This window comes from Convolutriloba macropyga, chromosome 5, assembly GCF_964194025.1.
Source record: "Convolutriloba macropyga chromosome 5, txConMacr16.3, whole genome shotgun sequence".
Lineage (NCBI taxonomy): Eukaryota > Metazoa > Xenacoelomorpha > Acoela > Convolutidae > Convolutriloba > Convolutriloba macropyga.
Genome location: NC_134472.1, coordinates 31,442,166 through 31,457,965, shown reverse-complemented (window position 1 = coordinate 31,457,965; position 15,800 = coordinate 31,442,166). Strand labels below are relative to the sequence as shown.

Sequence of the window (15,800 nt, the reverse complement as noted above, 5' to 3'; positions counted from 1 at the left end):
TGCGTCTGGGGGTGCAAATACTATGCGCCCACTGAGATGGGGAAAAATCCAGAAAAATTTATCTAGGCTACAGCCCCTGAATTAAATTGCGCCGCTTGTCATTGGAGAGAAACTTTTCCGACATGAGTCGGTTTATGTTTAATGCATTTGGAGGGGGCTTTTGGTGCTGTAATTACTTAATTAATGATACTTTTTCATATATTGTTTAATCAGGTGCCTTTGTCAAAAGGAACTGCTTGCAGATTGTTTCTTTCAAAAACTTTGTGACTCAAAACTTCTGTCTGCTGGGGTTCCTAACATTCTAGCATATAATTTTGCAGACGTTTCAATACTTGTTCTGCGATACTTTTTTGCCATCAGTCCCGTTTTCACTTAAAGATGGGTTTTTTCCATTATAGCCCCCCCCCCCCCGATCAGTGGTCAGTTAACCTATAGCCCCCCTCCTAATCATGGCAAATATACCATAATGGGAGGGGGGACATAATGGAAAAGACCCAGAGATTGAGCCATTTTAGCTATGAAGCAAGCTGGAGCTTTTCTGTTTCGGCCGACCAGCATAGTGGGCATATAACTTTTACGACCCCTCACAAGATATTTTTTTACGTGCTGTATAACAAACCATAACAAACCATTGGCGGCATAAACTACTGGGGAGGGGGCGAAACAATAGATCCAACAAACTTATAATAATATCTCACCTTCAGGGAAGAAAATGCCTGAGGCTGTTGCAAATGAGGCGGCAGCAGCTCAAAACAACGACCAAAACGGGCAGCAACAGCAGCAGTCAGGATGGGCAATGTTTAAAAGCTTTGCCACCAGAATGATGATAATGTACTTTGTGATGAGTTTCTTTCGAGGAGGCTCACAAAACAATACGACACAGCAAGGAAAAATTGGACCCGATGGAAAAGAAGTTGCAGTTCCTTTGAGACCCGGGCAAAATATTTTCCCTAAAGGAGTTCCAATGAGCGTTTTTGTGTATATCAATGACCTGGAAACTTTGCCTCTCAATTTCGAATCATCTGATCCTGACTGGAAACTAGAAGAATTAGAATATGGGGATTGGTATGCTGGTCCCAATAAAGATTCTACCTATTCTATGGAATATGCGTATCCTGTACCGGCATCAGTCCAAAATAATGGGACAATATATCTCCATGTGTACCTAACAAAAGAAGGAGCTAGTCATAATCCTCAATCAAAAGATTATGATAAGAGTAAAGTTATTTACCGATCCAAAGCTATCACAAAGTTCAAAAAACGTGAGTTCAAAAAGACAAAAAATCTTCTTACAGGCGACACCGAAGCACCCCCTGAGCAACAACTGGGAGAGAATGAAACTCATCGTATCGAGATCTTATCACATTTTCACCCCAATTATACCATTAATGTTGTCGATGATCACACTCCGTGGAAACAAGGTCAAGTACCCTCACCGCTAGACAAATTTATTTTGTTTGACGAGTTTGGAGATTACTATCCAATTGTATTCTTCAATGACTATTGGAATTTGAATTCCGATTTCATGCCTCTGAATGAGACTGTGAGTGAAATCAATTTCCAGCTTTCTTTTGCACCTCTGTCTCTGTTCAGGTGGCAAATGTATGCCGCACAGTCAATGCGAAATCATTGGTCAATGTATCTAATGGAGGACCAGAGTAACGATGCCGATCAGGATACATTCAAAAGGTGTGTGTGATGACGTTTTAAAAATCGCATGATTTTATGAGATAACGATTTAAAACAAAGTACTCTTGCAGTTTTCACATGGATCCGCGATCAAATGATCGGATCTAATCTGTTTCGCCTCCCCCCCCCAGTGTTTTTTATGACCCCCAGTTAAAAATTATGTTGTATATAGCACGTATCTAATCCAGGGCCCAATTTACTTAATTTACAAACATTCGAAGGCTACGAAAAACATAAGGCAAATGCAAACTTGCATCCATGTTTTGTATACACAAATATTAGAAGCGTTAACAACAAACACAAAGAAATCTCGGATCTTTTGCAACAGCAGAAGAGACAAACATGCTTTATTGTTACTGAAACATGGATAAACGATAATCAGAAGATACCCTTAAATTTTTTAAGCAACAATCACCACTTTGTTCATCAAAGTAGATCAAAATTGACGCAGTTAACGAGAGGTGATCGAGTAGGAATATGGGTACCAAATACATTCAAACATAAAATACGGAATGATCTCAACTCTATTAACAGAAGTTTTTTTGAATCACTATGGCTTGAAATACAAGCACCGTTTAAGGAAAAACTTGTAGTAAACGTTTCTTATTGTTCCGAAATTTTTCTAGAAGAGTTGACATCAGAAATTTCGGGCGCATATTCAATAACAGATAATGCAATACCATTCGGAGACTATAACATCAATTTTTTCAATCAAAGAGAGAGTTATTGACAGAATTTGCTTCCAACAATGGGCTTGAGATAGTAAATAAAAATACTCCAACCTGGACAAATGGAAATCAGGAAACACTGATTGATCACTGTTTAACAACAAAACACCAAGTTTTTGATACAACTGTTATCGTGCAGTTATTTGGAAGTGATCATTTAATACAAGTTTTCTTTTTCGTCACGACATTGATTATAAAAACAACAAAACGCAGTTTTTTACCGGGATACTAGCAAATTTACTAGAGCTAATCTTAACAAAAAAATTGCATCAGCGGGTTGGAGTCCCACGTATCAACAAAACAATGCAAACCAAACTTTTGAAAAATTTTCAAATGTGTTCGACAATTTTCTGAATAATATAGCTCCCATTAAAATAGTAGAGTCATCGTCAAAATCAACAAAAAAGAAATGGTTATCCAGAGAAATTTTGAATCTTATCCGAAAAGCACAGGCTTTTCAATTTTTGGAAGGAAGAAGCAAACGTTCGGAGTTCGGTTCAACCAAGATATTTTAAAAGACAAAAAAGAAATCGCTAACACATTTAATATTTATTTTTCTAAATTAGGTTTATACGAAGGCGAGACAGAAAAGGTTGAGCTACCTGACTATGCTTTTGACAAAACTGAGTTTTCCTTCAGACATAAGGAGAAAAGAACTGTTTACTGTAATTGATCAATTACCACAAAATAAAGCAGCGGGTCCTGGATTACTTACTACATGGTCCTTCAAGTGTAGCAAAGTGTCTATTGGAACACATCTACAATTTGCAATAAACGAATGCATATCAAAAAATAATTTTCCCGACGTACTTAAAAAAGCATATGTAACTCCAATTTACAAAAAAGTTGATCCACTGGAAGCAGAAAACTACAGACCAGTTTCAGTTACACGAACTCTTGCAAAAATTATTGACAGACTTTGCTCCAACAAATGCTAGAACATGTTGAAAAGTATGAAATAATCAATAAAAATTAGTTTGGGTTTCTGAAAAGACAGTAATATCGTTGACAGAATGAGTAAACAGTTTGTTAGAAGAAAACGAAACCGTTGTTAGTATATTCTTGGATTTAGCCAAAGCTTTTAACTCGATATCTCAAATTGTTTCTCGAAAAAATTACAAAATATGGATTTAATACGGAATCAATTGCAATGCTAGAATCGTTTTTGTCTGACAGAAAACAATGCGTAAAGAACGGCATTGAATATTCGAACTGGGTGACAATCAATCACGGAGTACCTCAAGGAACAGTTCTCGGACATTTAATTTTTATAATGTATATCAACGATTTCCCAGAAAAAATGAAAAAAAGAGGACGTTTTAAAGTTTGCAGATGACACATGCATTATTTGTCATTCCAAATCCAATGAAAATCTCCTATGCGAAATTAGCAGTGTATTTAAAAATACTGACAGTTGTATGAGGCAAAATATGCTAACTTCAAACCGAGATAAAACAGAAATTGTGGTATTTTCAAAAAATGGTGAATCAAAAATTGAACAAATTCATTATAATGGAATTTTCATAGAGCCAAAAACAAGTTGTCGTTATTTAGGTATAATGATTGATAACAATCTAAATTTTGTTATTCATCTAAAAAAACGTTAACAAAAATGGCAAATGCTATTAGTTCAATTTACTTAGCAAGACATTTCCTACCACTAAAAGCCAGAATCGGTCTTTTTAAATCACTTGTTTTGTCCCATCTCAATTTTAGTGCATTTTTTTTCAATCGTTGTCGTTTATGTCACTTCATAGAGTTAATAGACAAATAAATTGGGGAATAAAGGTTTGCCACCTGCGCAAAAAGTTTGACAGTGCAAGAGATGTATTATTGAAAGACAAAATTTTGCCAGCAGAGCTTTTCATCAAAAAAGTTTGTCTTCTTGAATTTTTTGACCTCCTCTCACAATATAAAGAGAGCAGTCAAGAAACCAAAAACTCCTCTTTCAGGATTTTTGAAAACTACGAATTGACCAAAAACTCCAGAACTGTCCAGTTTTTTCCAAAGAATAAGTGCCAATCCAATTAGAGTGACAGGTCTCTGATCAGAAATTTTCCTAGGAAGTGGAATAGTTTGGCATTTGAAATGCGAAAAGAGAAGACTAAATAGAAAATAAATTTAAGGAAATGCGAAAAGAAAATAAATTTAAGGAAAAACTAAGCAGCGAAATGGTCAAACTGCATGAACGTGTTCCAATAGATAGACAAGTAAGAGGCTTTAGGAATTTTTTCTACTGAAGTATAAAAGACCAAACTATTCATATATTTGCGAGGCGATTTCGAAAATGTAAATATTTAACCAAACGTTTTTGTTGTGGTTATAACTTTGAATTTACATTTTTGAAGATTAAAAAAATATATGTAAAAGTAATGCACGTTCGCCTGGTGGTCATAAAACATATATTCCCACTAAGCTGGGGGGGGGGGGGGGGGTGTGTAAATTGCTTAGCTCAGCTGGGGGGGGGGGGGTAAAGTGCTTAGCTAAACCACGCCTTGTTCTGGTGATCTATGATAATTGCGCGAAAAATTTTGATCTACATTTAGGTTTTTTGGAAAACAATCAAAAGTATTGTCATTGCATTACTTGTGTATATGAATGTAATGATATCCAACTTCATTTGCTTTTTATCCGTTTGTAATAGTTAGGATAGTTAGGTGATACAGGTGGTGTTGTGCGCCAACATACCTTCAGGATAACAAGATGCTATTTGTTTTAGAGCGTTGTTAGATACGAACCCGTATCTGCTTGGTTTGACTATAATAGTCTCAATCATTCACAGCGTTTTTGAGTTCCTGGCTTTCAAAAACGACATTCAGTTTTGGCGAACCAGAGAGTCACTGGAAGGGCTTTCCGTGCGCTCCGTTTTCTTCAATGTATTCCAATCCCTAATTGTGGTGTTGTATGTCTTGGACAATGAGACGAACACAGTTGTTCAAATAAGTTGCGGAATCGGGCTACTTATTGAGTTGTGGAAGATCACAAAAGTTGTGCATGTGACATTCTCCACGGAATCCTTGACATGGGGTAAGATAATAATCTTGCGTAGATATACCCGCTTTTGTTATTAAAATGTCTGCTATTCATTTCAATAAAGTAGTCAAAATTAGCTATATCCTAATGTTTTAATTTAATCATTTCTATTTTGATAGGTATTTTGGCTGTTCAGTTACATCATTCTCCTAACAAAAACTTAAGTCTCATATTTTTAGGCTTCATTCCTCTGAAGTTTGAGGAAAAATCGTCGTACAAGGAATCGCCCACAAAGAAATATGATCGGATGGCTTTCAAATACCTTGGAGTTCTCTTCATTCCACTTCTTTTTGGCTACTCTATCTACTCTCTGGTCTACAACGAACACAAAGGCTGGTACTCATATGTACTAGGTATGATGTACGGATTCCTGCTTACCTTTGGCTTCATCATGATGACGCCACAACTATTCATCAACTACAAGATGAAGTCAGTCGCTCATCTTCCTTGGAGAATGCTGACCTACAAGGCTTTGAACACGTTCATAGATGACATTTTTGCGTTCGTGATCCAGATGCCGACATTGTATAGAATTGGATGTCTCAGAGATGACGTCATTTTCTTCATTTTCCTCTACCAGAAGTGGATCTATCCAGTTGACAAGACCAGAACCAATGAGTTTGGTGTCACTGGTGAGCAGATCGAGCAGGCTGAATCGAAGACTGATAATAAAGAGCCGACTGAAGGTGAATCGGCCTCGGGTTCTGGAAAGAACAATAGGAAGGGACAGAAAACCGAGTCGAAAGAGTCCAGCGAAGAAGCTGCTACTGAAGAAGCTACAGACAACGCTGACAATGAGGATAATGATGGTGATGATGAAAGCAAAAAGGACAAATAGAGGCTGTTATGAGCAGTTTTGTTAAGCTTTCCTTAATTTGTTTTGACATTCTGCCTGATTTTGTTTATTTGTATGACTGTTGCCGGTAGACCGCATTGTATAGTAACCTATCTGTGTTTGTTTGAAACCTCAAATGAAAGAAATTTATTGTCAAATTTATGAATAGTGGTCTGCCGGTTTTTTAAATTTCCTGATAAATTGTATTTGAAACAGATGTAGCTCTTTATAGTGCACGTTCACTCTTCAACTATCTATCCCAGTCATCGTCAGCCCGTTGGCGACCCCAATTTGATATCGTCGTTGTCTAAATTATACAAAGTCAAAGTCCCTAATGCCTGAAAAAGTTGATTTTATTTTGGTTCTTCTGTTGATCCTGAATTACTGAAAGAATTGAAATTGAGTTCGATAATTTTTTCTGGACAATCTAAGCTTAAAGTGTTTCTGATTAATACCCGCGAAGCGATAGCAAGGCTATTTTTAGACTCATCTTGGTTTTTATACGACTCTAAAAGGAGTATTGGTTTTCCTGAGCTTTACCTGAAGTTTTTTTTACCGGAAGTACTGTGTTCAGAGGGCGTTTTGAACTTGAAGCGGGGCGTAAGATCTTAGAAGAAAGGAATTTTTGTAGCAATTAGGCGAAAATTCGGAAATAAAGTTTTATGAAAATTTGGCTAATAACTATTAGAAGACTTATAGTAAGTCAAGAATCTATAACATTTATCCTCATAGAGAACTAGCATTCAAAAACAGTTACTCCAACTCCCCCAAATTACCGTGCATTTTTTCAAGCCGGTGGTTCTAAATTATATACATTAAAGCTATTGATCAGCAATTTTAACTTTACAGCTTCTATTGGATTTTGAAGTTCCTTTCAAGTGTTTTAATTGGTATTCGCATTATTTTCCCCAAAACTTGAGTTTAGGATTTTCACCTAATTGCTATCGAGATTCCGTTGGCCTAAGGGAGTTTCTGCCTAATATCCCCCCTAAAAGCGATAGTAAGTAAATTTGCCGTGCGATTTATTTTTTTCTGAGAGATTGTTCATGCGCTGCGTTGAATTAATGATGTGTTATGCCTTTCAATAGGTCTTTTTAGAATGGTGCATATAAAGCCAACCGCTTTTAGCCATTTTTCACCGATTTGTCTCAAGTCTTTTGCTTGCAGTTAGGTTTTGTTAACATAGTAGTTTTAGATCGCAGCCGTTTTCTGAGAGCCGCATAATGCTTTTTAAAATCAGAATCGGCTCCTATCTCTCAATTTTGTTGACTATTTTTGGGCTTTTCTTAATTGCTCTCAAACGAAGTTTTTTGCAAGTATATAAGTCCTGTCGTCTTTTTAATGCCAATTTTCGTGTGACGCTTTTAACTTTGTCCTGAAAAGCGGGATAAACAGGTGAAGCCCGGATGGTATTAAGTCATATAGATGCTCGTTTAGAGCTCTACTGGTCTCTATGTGTTCAATTCACCGAAGTGCCGAAAAGACATGAAATAATGGTAAAAAGGCGTTTTTAGCGGTTTAGATTTGCCCTTCCGCTCCAACTCCTCGCTCTCAATGCGCCCCGACTGCTGGATTGCTTAAGCCCAAGCTGACTACTACTGAAGCCAATTGCTTGCCGCATGTCTGAAAGCAATTCTTCCGACGTCAGTCGGTTATGTTTAATTTCTGCAGTTTTTGAATCTTTAGACGGACTTATTTTATAATCAGTGTATATGGTAACGGCCTTTCTTTCATGCAATCAGACCTTGCGTTTTTCAGTTTTTACATGATCTCTTATTTTTTTGTAAATCTGTACATATACAAAAATATTTGGCGGTTTATGCTCTATTTTTTAATTTTTTGTGCGAGCGGTTAGGGCAGTGAGCCTTTATGTACTCGGTTAGAGATTTACATTGTTTGCTCTTGATAATTTAATTACTTTTTTGGCGTTAACTGTTTGAAGTTCAATGAAAATTTGTTCTTTATTGGCAATTATCGCAGTATTTTGGCATTTTGAAAAATAACTCTAACCTTGAGTTTTATTATTTAATTACATTTAATGAATATCCAATATGTATTGGTAAAGTGTACCCCTTTCAACTTTAACTTCTCATTTTTTAGAAGTATGAATATTTTTTACGTTTTAATATGTAGAATCCTAGTGGTGGGCTGTTTTCTCGAAATTATCTATAATGAGTGACCATAGCTTTAGTTTTATTTGCTCTGCCGTTTTAGTTTGGGTTGGGCTTTGGTAATTCAATTAATCTCTTCAGATTGAATTAATCCCTTCAAAGATATCTAACAAGAGGGAACCAACTGTTAGGTTTCTTGAATTGCTGCGACGCCAAAACAAAAATTTGATATGCTGTGACCTTAATTTATTTTTAGGTTTTGAAATTCAATTTATATTGTAAGATTGTATCTATCTCATGCTTTCCCAATGTAAATTTTAGGCCATAAAATTGATTGCCAAGTTGTTAACTTTTGTGATTAATTGTTTCGTCACAATTATTCGCCCGTATGTCGGGTTGTTCGATTTTTTCCGTCCTAAAACCGTCTTTTTTAACGTTATCAAACATTTCCGATAGTTTGCAGATGTTTTCTAACGATTTGCCTTTACTAGATTTCTGTGAGTTTTCATCTCGTGGGGATGAAGTGGCGCCTGTATATATAGGTCTGCAGGTAGTTTTGTCTTGGTTTCGGAATGCTAGCTCAATTGTCTTGTTTTTGCTTGCTGCATCGATGTCAGTTCTGAAACTTGTTACGACAGGAGTTAAAATTTGTCAAAAAGTTAATGTGGCGAAGAAAGAAATATATGTTTGAAGACAAAAATGACTGTTCCGACTGCAGTGATTGACATTCCTATTATTCGCTAAGGTCTGACGCTTCGAGTTGCTTCCGAATTTTGTCTTTTTTAAATTCGTCTTCCGATAAGTTTTTTTGGAGCATACATTAAGTACCTCACTCAATAAAATGACTTCTGCATTTAAAGCTAAACCGAGAATCTAAACTTTAAAGGAAACTGAATAAAGTTTATCCAAGCGTTATAATTATAAGGCTACAATAATTTTGTGACTACTTTGAAATTTTATTTGAAAATAAGCGTAATTTGAAAACTGCTATTGATTGATGTCCATTGAGACTACTCGGACGCAGTCAAAAACTGATTTTCATTCGAAGTAAAATGTGACTCTTTTCTTGTTACAAGTTTTATGATATGTTTCAGATTTTGTAACGTTTATGACACTTTGAGTCATGTTATCCTCGATTTGCAAGCGAGTCCTTTTTCCGGCCTCATATCGGAGTTGTCAGCGATGTTTGTGCTCAACGGCTGCCAAGGCTTCAAATCCAGTCGACAACGAGTCAATTCCGGAACAGACAGACTCAAAAGCTCCTTTGGGTGACGAAGTGAGTGCTCTGAAATCGGAAGTTGAAACCCTAAAGACAACTCACGCGAAAGAAGTTGAAAAGTGCAAGGCTTTAGATGATAAATACCGTCGAGCAATAGCAGAAAATGAGAATCAAAGGGTCCGTTTGAACAAGAAGATTGAGGAAGCGAAAACTTTTGGAATCCAGAAGTTCAGCAAAGATCTTTTGGGCATCTCAGATACACTTGCTTTAGCTCTCAACAGCGTATCAGAAGATCAATTAAATTCTCATGAACCTCTGCGAGACTTGTTCAACGGTTTGAAAATGACTGAAGTTCAATTACAGAAAGTTTTTTCAAATCACAGTTTGCTCAAAATAGATCCAATTGACCAACCATTCAACCCTCACGAGCATGAAGCCGTTTTTTACCAACCCGTCGAGGGAAAGGAATCGGGAACAATTATCAATGTACAGAAAGTTGGCTATAAATTACATGATAGGGTTATAAGACCCGCCATTGTTGGTGTTGCTAAATAAATTGCGGCTATTTTTGCGAGAATTTATTATTATTATTTATCCAGTTGAATTTCATAACTCAGAGCAATGAAGAGGGCCTATAGTTTTGAAGAAATTGCCTTGAAGCTGATTTTGATGCAGCTGCGAAGGCAAAATACAATTAAAGTCCTTCACATGAATCAGATCTAAATTGCTCATATTCAGACAGTTAGACTGGATATGAGCAGACTGGATATAACATCAGGGAATGTTTCTATGTTCATGGAGTCTGGTATAAGTTGTGCCTGACATTTTCTGGTTGTATGACTTTAACCATGACTTTGTAAGTCATACAAGATGTTATTGTTGTAAGTCATTTAAATCAGTTGAAGTGAATGAGCCGAGAACACTCCTTTCTTCCATTTGTTTGTCACCTCACTTTTTAGAATATATTGAGTTCTCTCCGTTATTTGGGTGCAAATTGACAGACATCGAGAAAGAGTGAAATACGTGATTAATCTCTTGGTTCTTTTATAAAGCATATCTTTTGCGTATCTTTTATAAAGATACGCAGCTAAGAATGTATTTTGTCTACAAATAGTTTTCAAATAGAAAGTCTACAAATAGTTTTCTAATTTAGTTACAAATAGAAAGTCTACAAATAGTTTTCTAATTTAGTTGGCAATTCTGATTTTCTTGCTAATTTTTGGGCGAACAAAGTCGGTGCAATTTTTGTAAACGTGTTTATTTAATTGCCGTCAAGCAATAGCTGGGGATATTATTATCCTTCTCTTGGCGGTTTTTACAATTCAAAGAATTTTAGTTGGGGCCCTCTTTTTAAAATCTGTTCACTGTTCACACAAAATCTGTTTTTTATGTTTTTATCGAATTTTTTTCTAAATGGTGTTCGCAATCCATTTATAGTCCTTTCTATGTCTAATTTTTTGTTTAGTCAATGAAAATTTGAATTGTAGGTGAGGTCTTGTCCTGCTACACTATGGTACCAAAAAGCTACGTACACCTGAAGATTTTTTAAAAAGCAGGCGTCTCACGACGTCTGCGTCAATTTAATTCAAAATATCATACACTTTTTTTTTCTAAATTTTCCCAAAAAACTCGTAATTGTTGCTTCAAAATCGCTGCTTAAAAATTTTTAATGTTGTTCAGATCTGGACAGTATGCTGGCCATTCCAGTACCTTCCACTCGTTCTCTTGGAAAATTGTCAATCCCGGATTTATGCACAAGAGCATTATCTTGTTGAAAACTATTGTCCAGGAAATGCTTTTTCTCTTCGTAATTTTCAAATCTCCAAATAACCGACAGCGTTTAGCTTGTTTGGACGCTTAACAATCAATTTGCGTCCATATGATCGTATTGCACCCCAAAACATCGTATTGCACCCCATTTGTATGCATAGTGTGCACTGGATCTTGATTTCAAGTTGAGTTGTTTTTGTATTTTAGACCATGAAAAACTGACATCTTGTAGCGTAACAACTTGGCAAACGGTGAAAGAACAAAGCAGTTTAACATTCTTTTTTGTTTAGGCGGAGAAAATGAAAATGAAATTTCTCTTAAAACTTCTTAATTTCACACTTTTTTCACGCCTTATCGCAAATCATGCTTATGAAGCACGACTCATGCTTTAAAAGCAGAAATCATGCTGTAAGTAGCTTTTTGTTACCATAGTGTATGTTTTTATTTCGTCAAGATTTTTGTTACGATCATACAATCACTTCAAATCTGCTTCTTGTTCATTGGTTCATGCAATTTCAGCTTCATTGCGTGCGTGACGTTGTTTTTCACTTTAAGTGTGGAGTGTTTTTGTTCATTTGCGTGATTAGTTTTGGTCACACGTGACTTACCTCACTCAAAAATGACTTCTTTACTCTGAAATGGGCTTTTCTTTATATTAATTTAAAGAGATAAAGTCAAGTGAGTGTGTGTCACTTTAATTGAAGTTTCTTTGAGATCAGCTAATAGGAGCAGCAATAATTTAAACAGATTCTTATTCAAATAACTTATTTAATAAGAAGGTTCTTTCTTGGTCTGATTATTTTACTATCATTTTGAGATTACAGATCTACGGAGCGTTTGCGGCAATTACTGGTAATCTGCCAGCTATATTTATGCAAAATTTTTGTTTGACTGTTTTGACTGAGCTTTTTCGAGTTTTTGTTACTTAAACTTTTAAACGTGATCTTCAAAGATCAGATGCACGTAAATTTTGTAGAACCAACAGTTAACTAACAGCGCTCTCCATGTTCTATGGTGCGTTCCATTCACAAAGAAGTCAAAATCTCGGGAGTGTTTATTAATTTTACTTGTGTTCCAGTTAATGAAAGCAATTTTCTGAAGCCCTGCTAGCAGCAAATTGTATTTATTTGTCTGCAGAGGAGAATCTTACTGAAAGTACAGCGCCTATCAGGCAGCTTTTCGCATTAATAGTTACAAATAGCCGATTGCATGTTAAATCTTCAATTATTTAATATGTGATGTACTAAGCTAGATGCGTTGATTTAAACGAAGCATGCTACAAACCATGCTAAACTCAGCGCCTTTCGTTTCAGTTTATGATGTCGAATACGTTCTTTAGAGCAAAGAAGTGAAATTGCGGTACATCATGAACTTCATTCTTGAGCGAACTAACTAGCTATTTGAATTGATCACTTCTAAAGCTTGAATGTAACCAAATCATGACTGAAACACAGTATAAAGAACTGGAGAAAATGATTACAACATCGAATGTGTTATTAAACCTTGATCAATCTACGAGAGATGACTTAAGAGTGTTCATTGAACAGTGCTCTGAAAATAGTTATGCGAAATTGGTCCTTATTACATCTGGTGGCACTAGCGTACCTCTGGAAAAAACGCCCGTTAGATACTTGGATAACTTCTCAACTGGTCTGCGCGGTGCCAGAAGCGTCGAGGAGTTCTTGGAGGATGAAAATTATTTCGTCATTTTCGTGAAGCGAGATAATGCAAAGTTTCCGTTCTCTCAATACTTAAACGTTTCCGAGTTCTCTGCCACAAACGGCCTGTTTGCGAATTTTATTGATAAAATTCAGCCCAAAAGATCAATTAAGACTGAAGTTTGCCACAAATCTTTGCTCGGGAAATCTAAGCGGTTGTTTATACTCAACTTTGTAACAGTGCAAGATTATTTTACTTTGCTGCAACAAATCTGTACACACGCGGCCGTTGTAGGCAGAAGATTTATGTTGTATTCTGCCGCTGCTGTTTCGGATTATTACATTCCGGTGGATAAGTTGCCTGATCATAAAATACCTTCAGGAATGGAGTATTTGACCCTTAAATTGTACCCAGTGCCAAAAGCTCTCAGCTTTGTGCTCACAAAATGGTGCGCGGATAGTTTCATGGTAACATTCAAATTGGAAACAGATGAAAATATTTTAATTGAAAAATGTCAAAAAGCACTTAATTCGTATCAGCATCATTGTGTTGTTGGTAATGTTTTGCCTAAGCGTTATACAGAAGTTGTTTTGTGTTCAAGAAATGTGGAATCCGAAACAATGGGCACTGAAGTTTGCAAAGTTGCCGACTCGCAAATAGTGAATGTTGAATCTGTGTTTGTACCTTTACTTATTAATCAGCATTGTACATTTATAAATAAAGATGTATGATATTTGTAGAAAATTTGTTTGAAATTTGGACAAAATTGTTATCAGTAAAACAGTAAAAAGAGTATAGACAAAGCTCTTGTTTTTGATATAAACGCTTCAATTCGTAAAAATAATCACTATAGTGCTTGTGCTGAGCTTTTTCAGCCATGCATGCTTTTCTTTTGCGTGTTAAATTAAATTGAGTTTGGTTGCTCTTTTGCATTAACTTGTGCTGCCTTTTCAGATCAGTGTTCTGATTTGACCATTCTGTGCAAACTTCTCACATTGAACAGAAAAGAGCAATTTTACAATCCGCAACAAACGAACAACAATGTCTGCCCTTGCCAGAGCTGCACGATTCACCCCACGATTGGCTGTTGCCAGTCAGAGTTCAGGAGTCCGAGCGGTGTCAGCTATCAGCAGCGTTCAGCCACAACAGCAATTGCACACCACTGCCGTTAGACGAGACATCGACTCTGCCGCCAAGTACATCGGCGCCGGAGCTAGCGCGGCCGGAGTCGCAGGATCCGGGGCTGGAATCGGAAGTATCTTCGGATCTATGTTGATCGCATACGCCAGGAACCCCTCAATGAAGCAGCAGTTATTCTCGTTCGCCATTCTGGGTTTCGCCTTGTCTGAGGCCATGGGACTGTTCTGTCTGCTAGTCGCATTCTTGATCCTGTTCGCGCTCTGAGCAGTGACGTCACAAAATACTCTTCACTTATTTTCAAAAACCCTAACTCGATAACTTGAATATAAAAGGAATTGGTTGGCAACATCAGTAGAAGAGCACAAATTATGCATGGTCGATTAACTTTTCTGGGTATGAAGAGAACAGGCGATTGAAGGAAAACTATAATTCTCTTTATGTACACACATTTTACTCGATAACTATTTTACTCAACTCGGCTGATGTGTTGATAACGATTCATGTCCTAATTTGTACGTATATTGGAAGCACTGTTGACAATATATTCTACTGATGACAGAATAACTAAATATAGCTAATCTGTTACTGGTTTTGTACAGTTAGATGTGAGAGAGCGATTTTTAATCTAACTAAGTTCTTAATGCAAGTTGGGCCTCACGTTATTTATGCAGGGCTTTAATGTTTTGATATTAGGTTTTCTTGGAAGCCCACAAGTATTGTCAGTTTTTCATGTTCTCTTGACAAAGGAATGAAAGGAAAGAACTGTTTGACTACTCTGAACCCAATAAAGTGGAGAAAGGAGACTAAATACCATAAGTCACGGCCGCTGAACGTAGTAAGATAATCGAGTATGCGAAAACTATATTCTCTGGCAGACAGAAAAATCGGCTTATAAATCGGGTTTCGTCCGATAACAACAACATTAATTGTGCTAGCACGAACAATTAGCAAGACATTAATTTAGGTAGTCTATATCAAAAACAATCACTCAATTGAAAAAAATATCGTATTGACATTTTTTTTTGGCTTGGCCAAAGGCTTTCATTTCAACCCATCTTCCGGCATTTATGAGAAATATTAAAAAAATTTTTTGGAAAGTGCCGGGAATTCTGTTTAGTACCCGCAAAGCGATAGCTGAGGTTTTTATTGGCCATCTCGGGTTTTTTTCATTTCGTCGGGATTTTTGGCACGAGCATATGCACAATAACTTCAAATCTGCCTTTTGTCCATTCGTTCATAAAATTTCAATTGATTTATGTTTGTGACGTTATTTTTCTCTATTAGTGAGGCGAGTTTCTATGTTCATTTAGGTGATAAATTTTTTGATCAAACGTGACTTACCTCACTCAATGAATTCCTCACTCTCTAGTTGACTTCTCTGCAATTCAAAGAGGTAAGGGCAAGTGAGTGCGTGTCAAACTAATTGAAGGTTATTTGAGTGCAGCTAATAGCAGCAATAAGTTAAACAGATCCTTATCAAATAACATCTCAGCATTTAAAAGTAATTTTTCGGTCTGTTTCTTGACTATCTTTTTGAGGCTGAAGATCTAGGAAGCTATTGCAGCTATTTTCTGGCAATATGCCAGCTATGTTTTACTCATAGCTTCGTAACAGTA

At 36.5% G+C, this 15,800-nt stretch overlaps 5 protein-coding genes across 5 annotated transcripts in view; 4 read left to right on the top strand and 1 right to left on the bottom strand.

Annotated features, from left to right (window-relative positions):
- LOC142339330 (transmembrane protease serine 11G-like) overlaps positions 1 to 15,800 on the bottom strand; it is a 528,023-nt gene that overhangs the window by 353,056 nt on the left and 159,167 nt on the right. The gene's annotated exons all lie outside the window — the stretch shown is intronic.
- On the top strand, positions 709 to 6,697 carry LOC142339317 (putative lipid scramblase CLPTM1). Its single transcript, XM_075389269.1, has 3 exons — positions 709 to 1,689; positions 5,137 to 5,444; positions 5,630 to 6,697. The coding sequence occupies exons 1-3, from the start codon at positions 713 to 715 to the stop codon at positions 6,286 to 6,288; spliced, it is 1,944 nt and encodes a 647-aa protein (XP_075245384.1). The 5' UTR covers positions 709 to 712; the 3' UTR covers positions 6,289 to 6,697.
- LOC142339951 (grpE protein homolog 1, mitochondrial-like) lies at positions 9,470 to 10,209 on the top strand. Its single transcript, XM_075390319.1, has one exon. It carries the CDS (start codon positions 9,520 to 9,522, stop codon positions 10,168 to 10,170), a length of 651 nt encoding a protein of 216 aa, XP_075246434.1. The 5' UTR covers positions 9,470 to 9,519; the 3' UTR covers positions 10,171 to 10,209.
- LOC142339315 (uncharacterized) lies at positions 12,370 to 13,848 on the top strand. The gene has a single exon (XM_075389267.1). It carries the CDS (start codon positions 12,825 to 12,827, stop codon positions 13,773 to 13,775), a length of 951 nt encoding a protein of 316 aa, XP_075245382.1. The 5' UTR covers positions 12,370 to 12,824; the 3' UTR covers positions 13,776 to 13,848.
- On the top strand, positions 13,961 to 14,769 carry LOC142339316 (uncharacterized). The gene has a single exon (XM_075389268.1). The coding sequence runs from the start codon at positions 14,086 to 14,088 to the stop codon at positions 14,446 to 14,448; it is 363 nt and encodes a 120-aa protein (XP_075245383.1). The 5' UTR covers positions 13,961 to 14,085; the 3' UTR covers positions 14,449 to 14,769.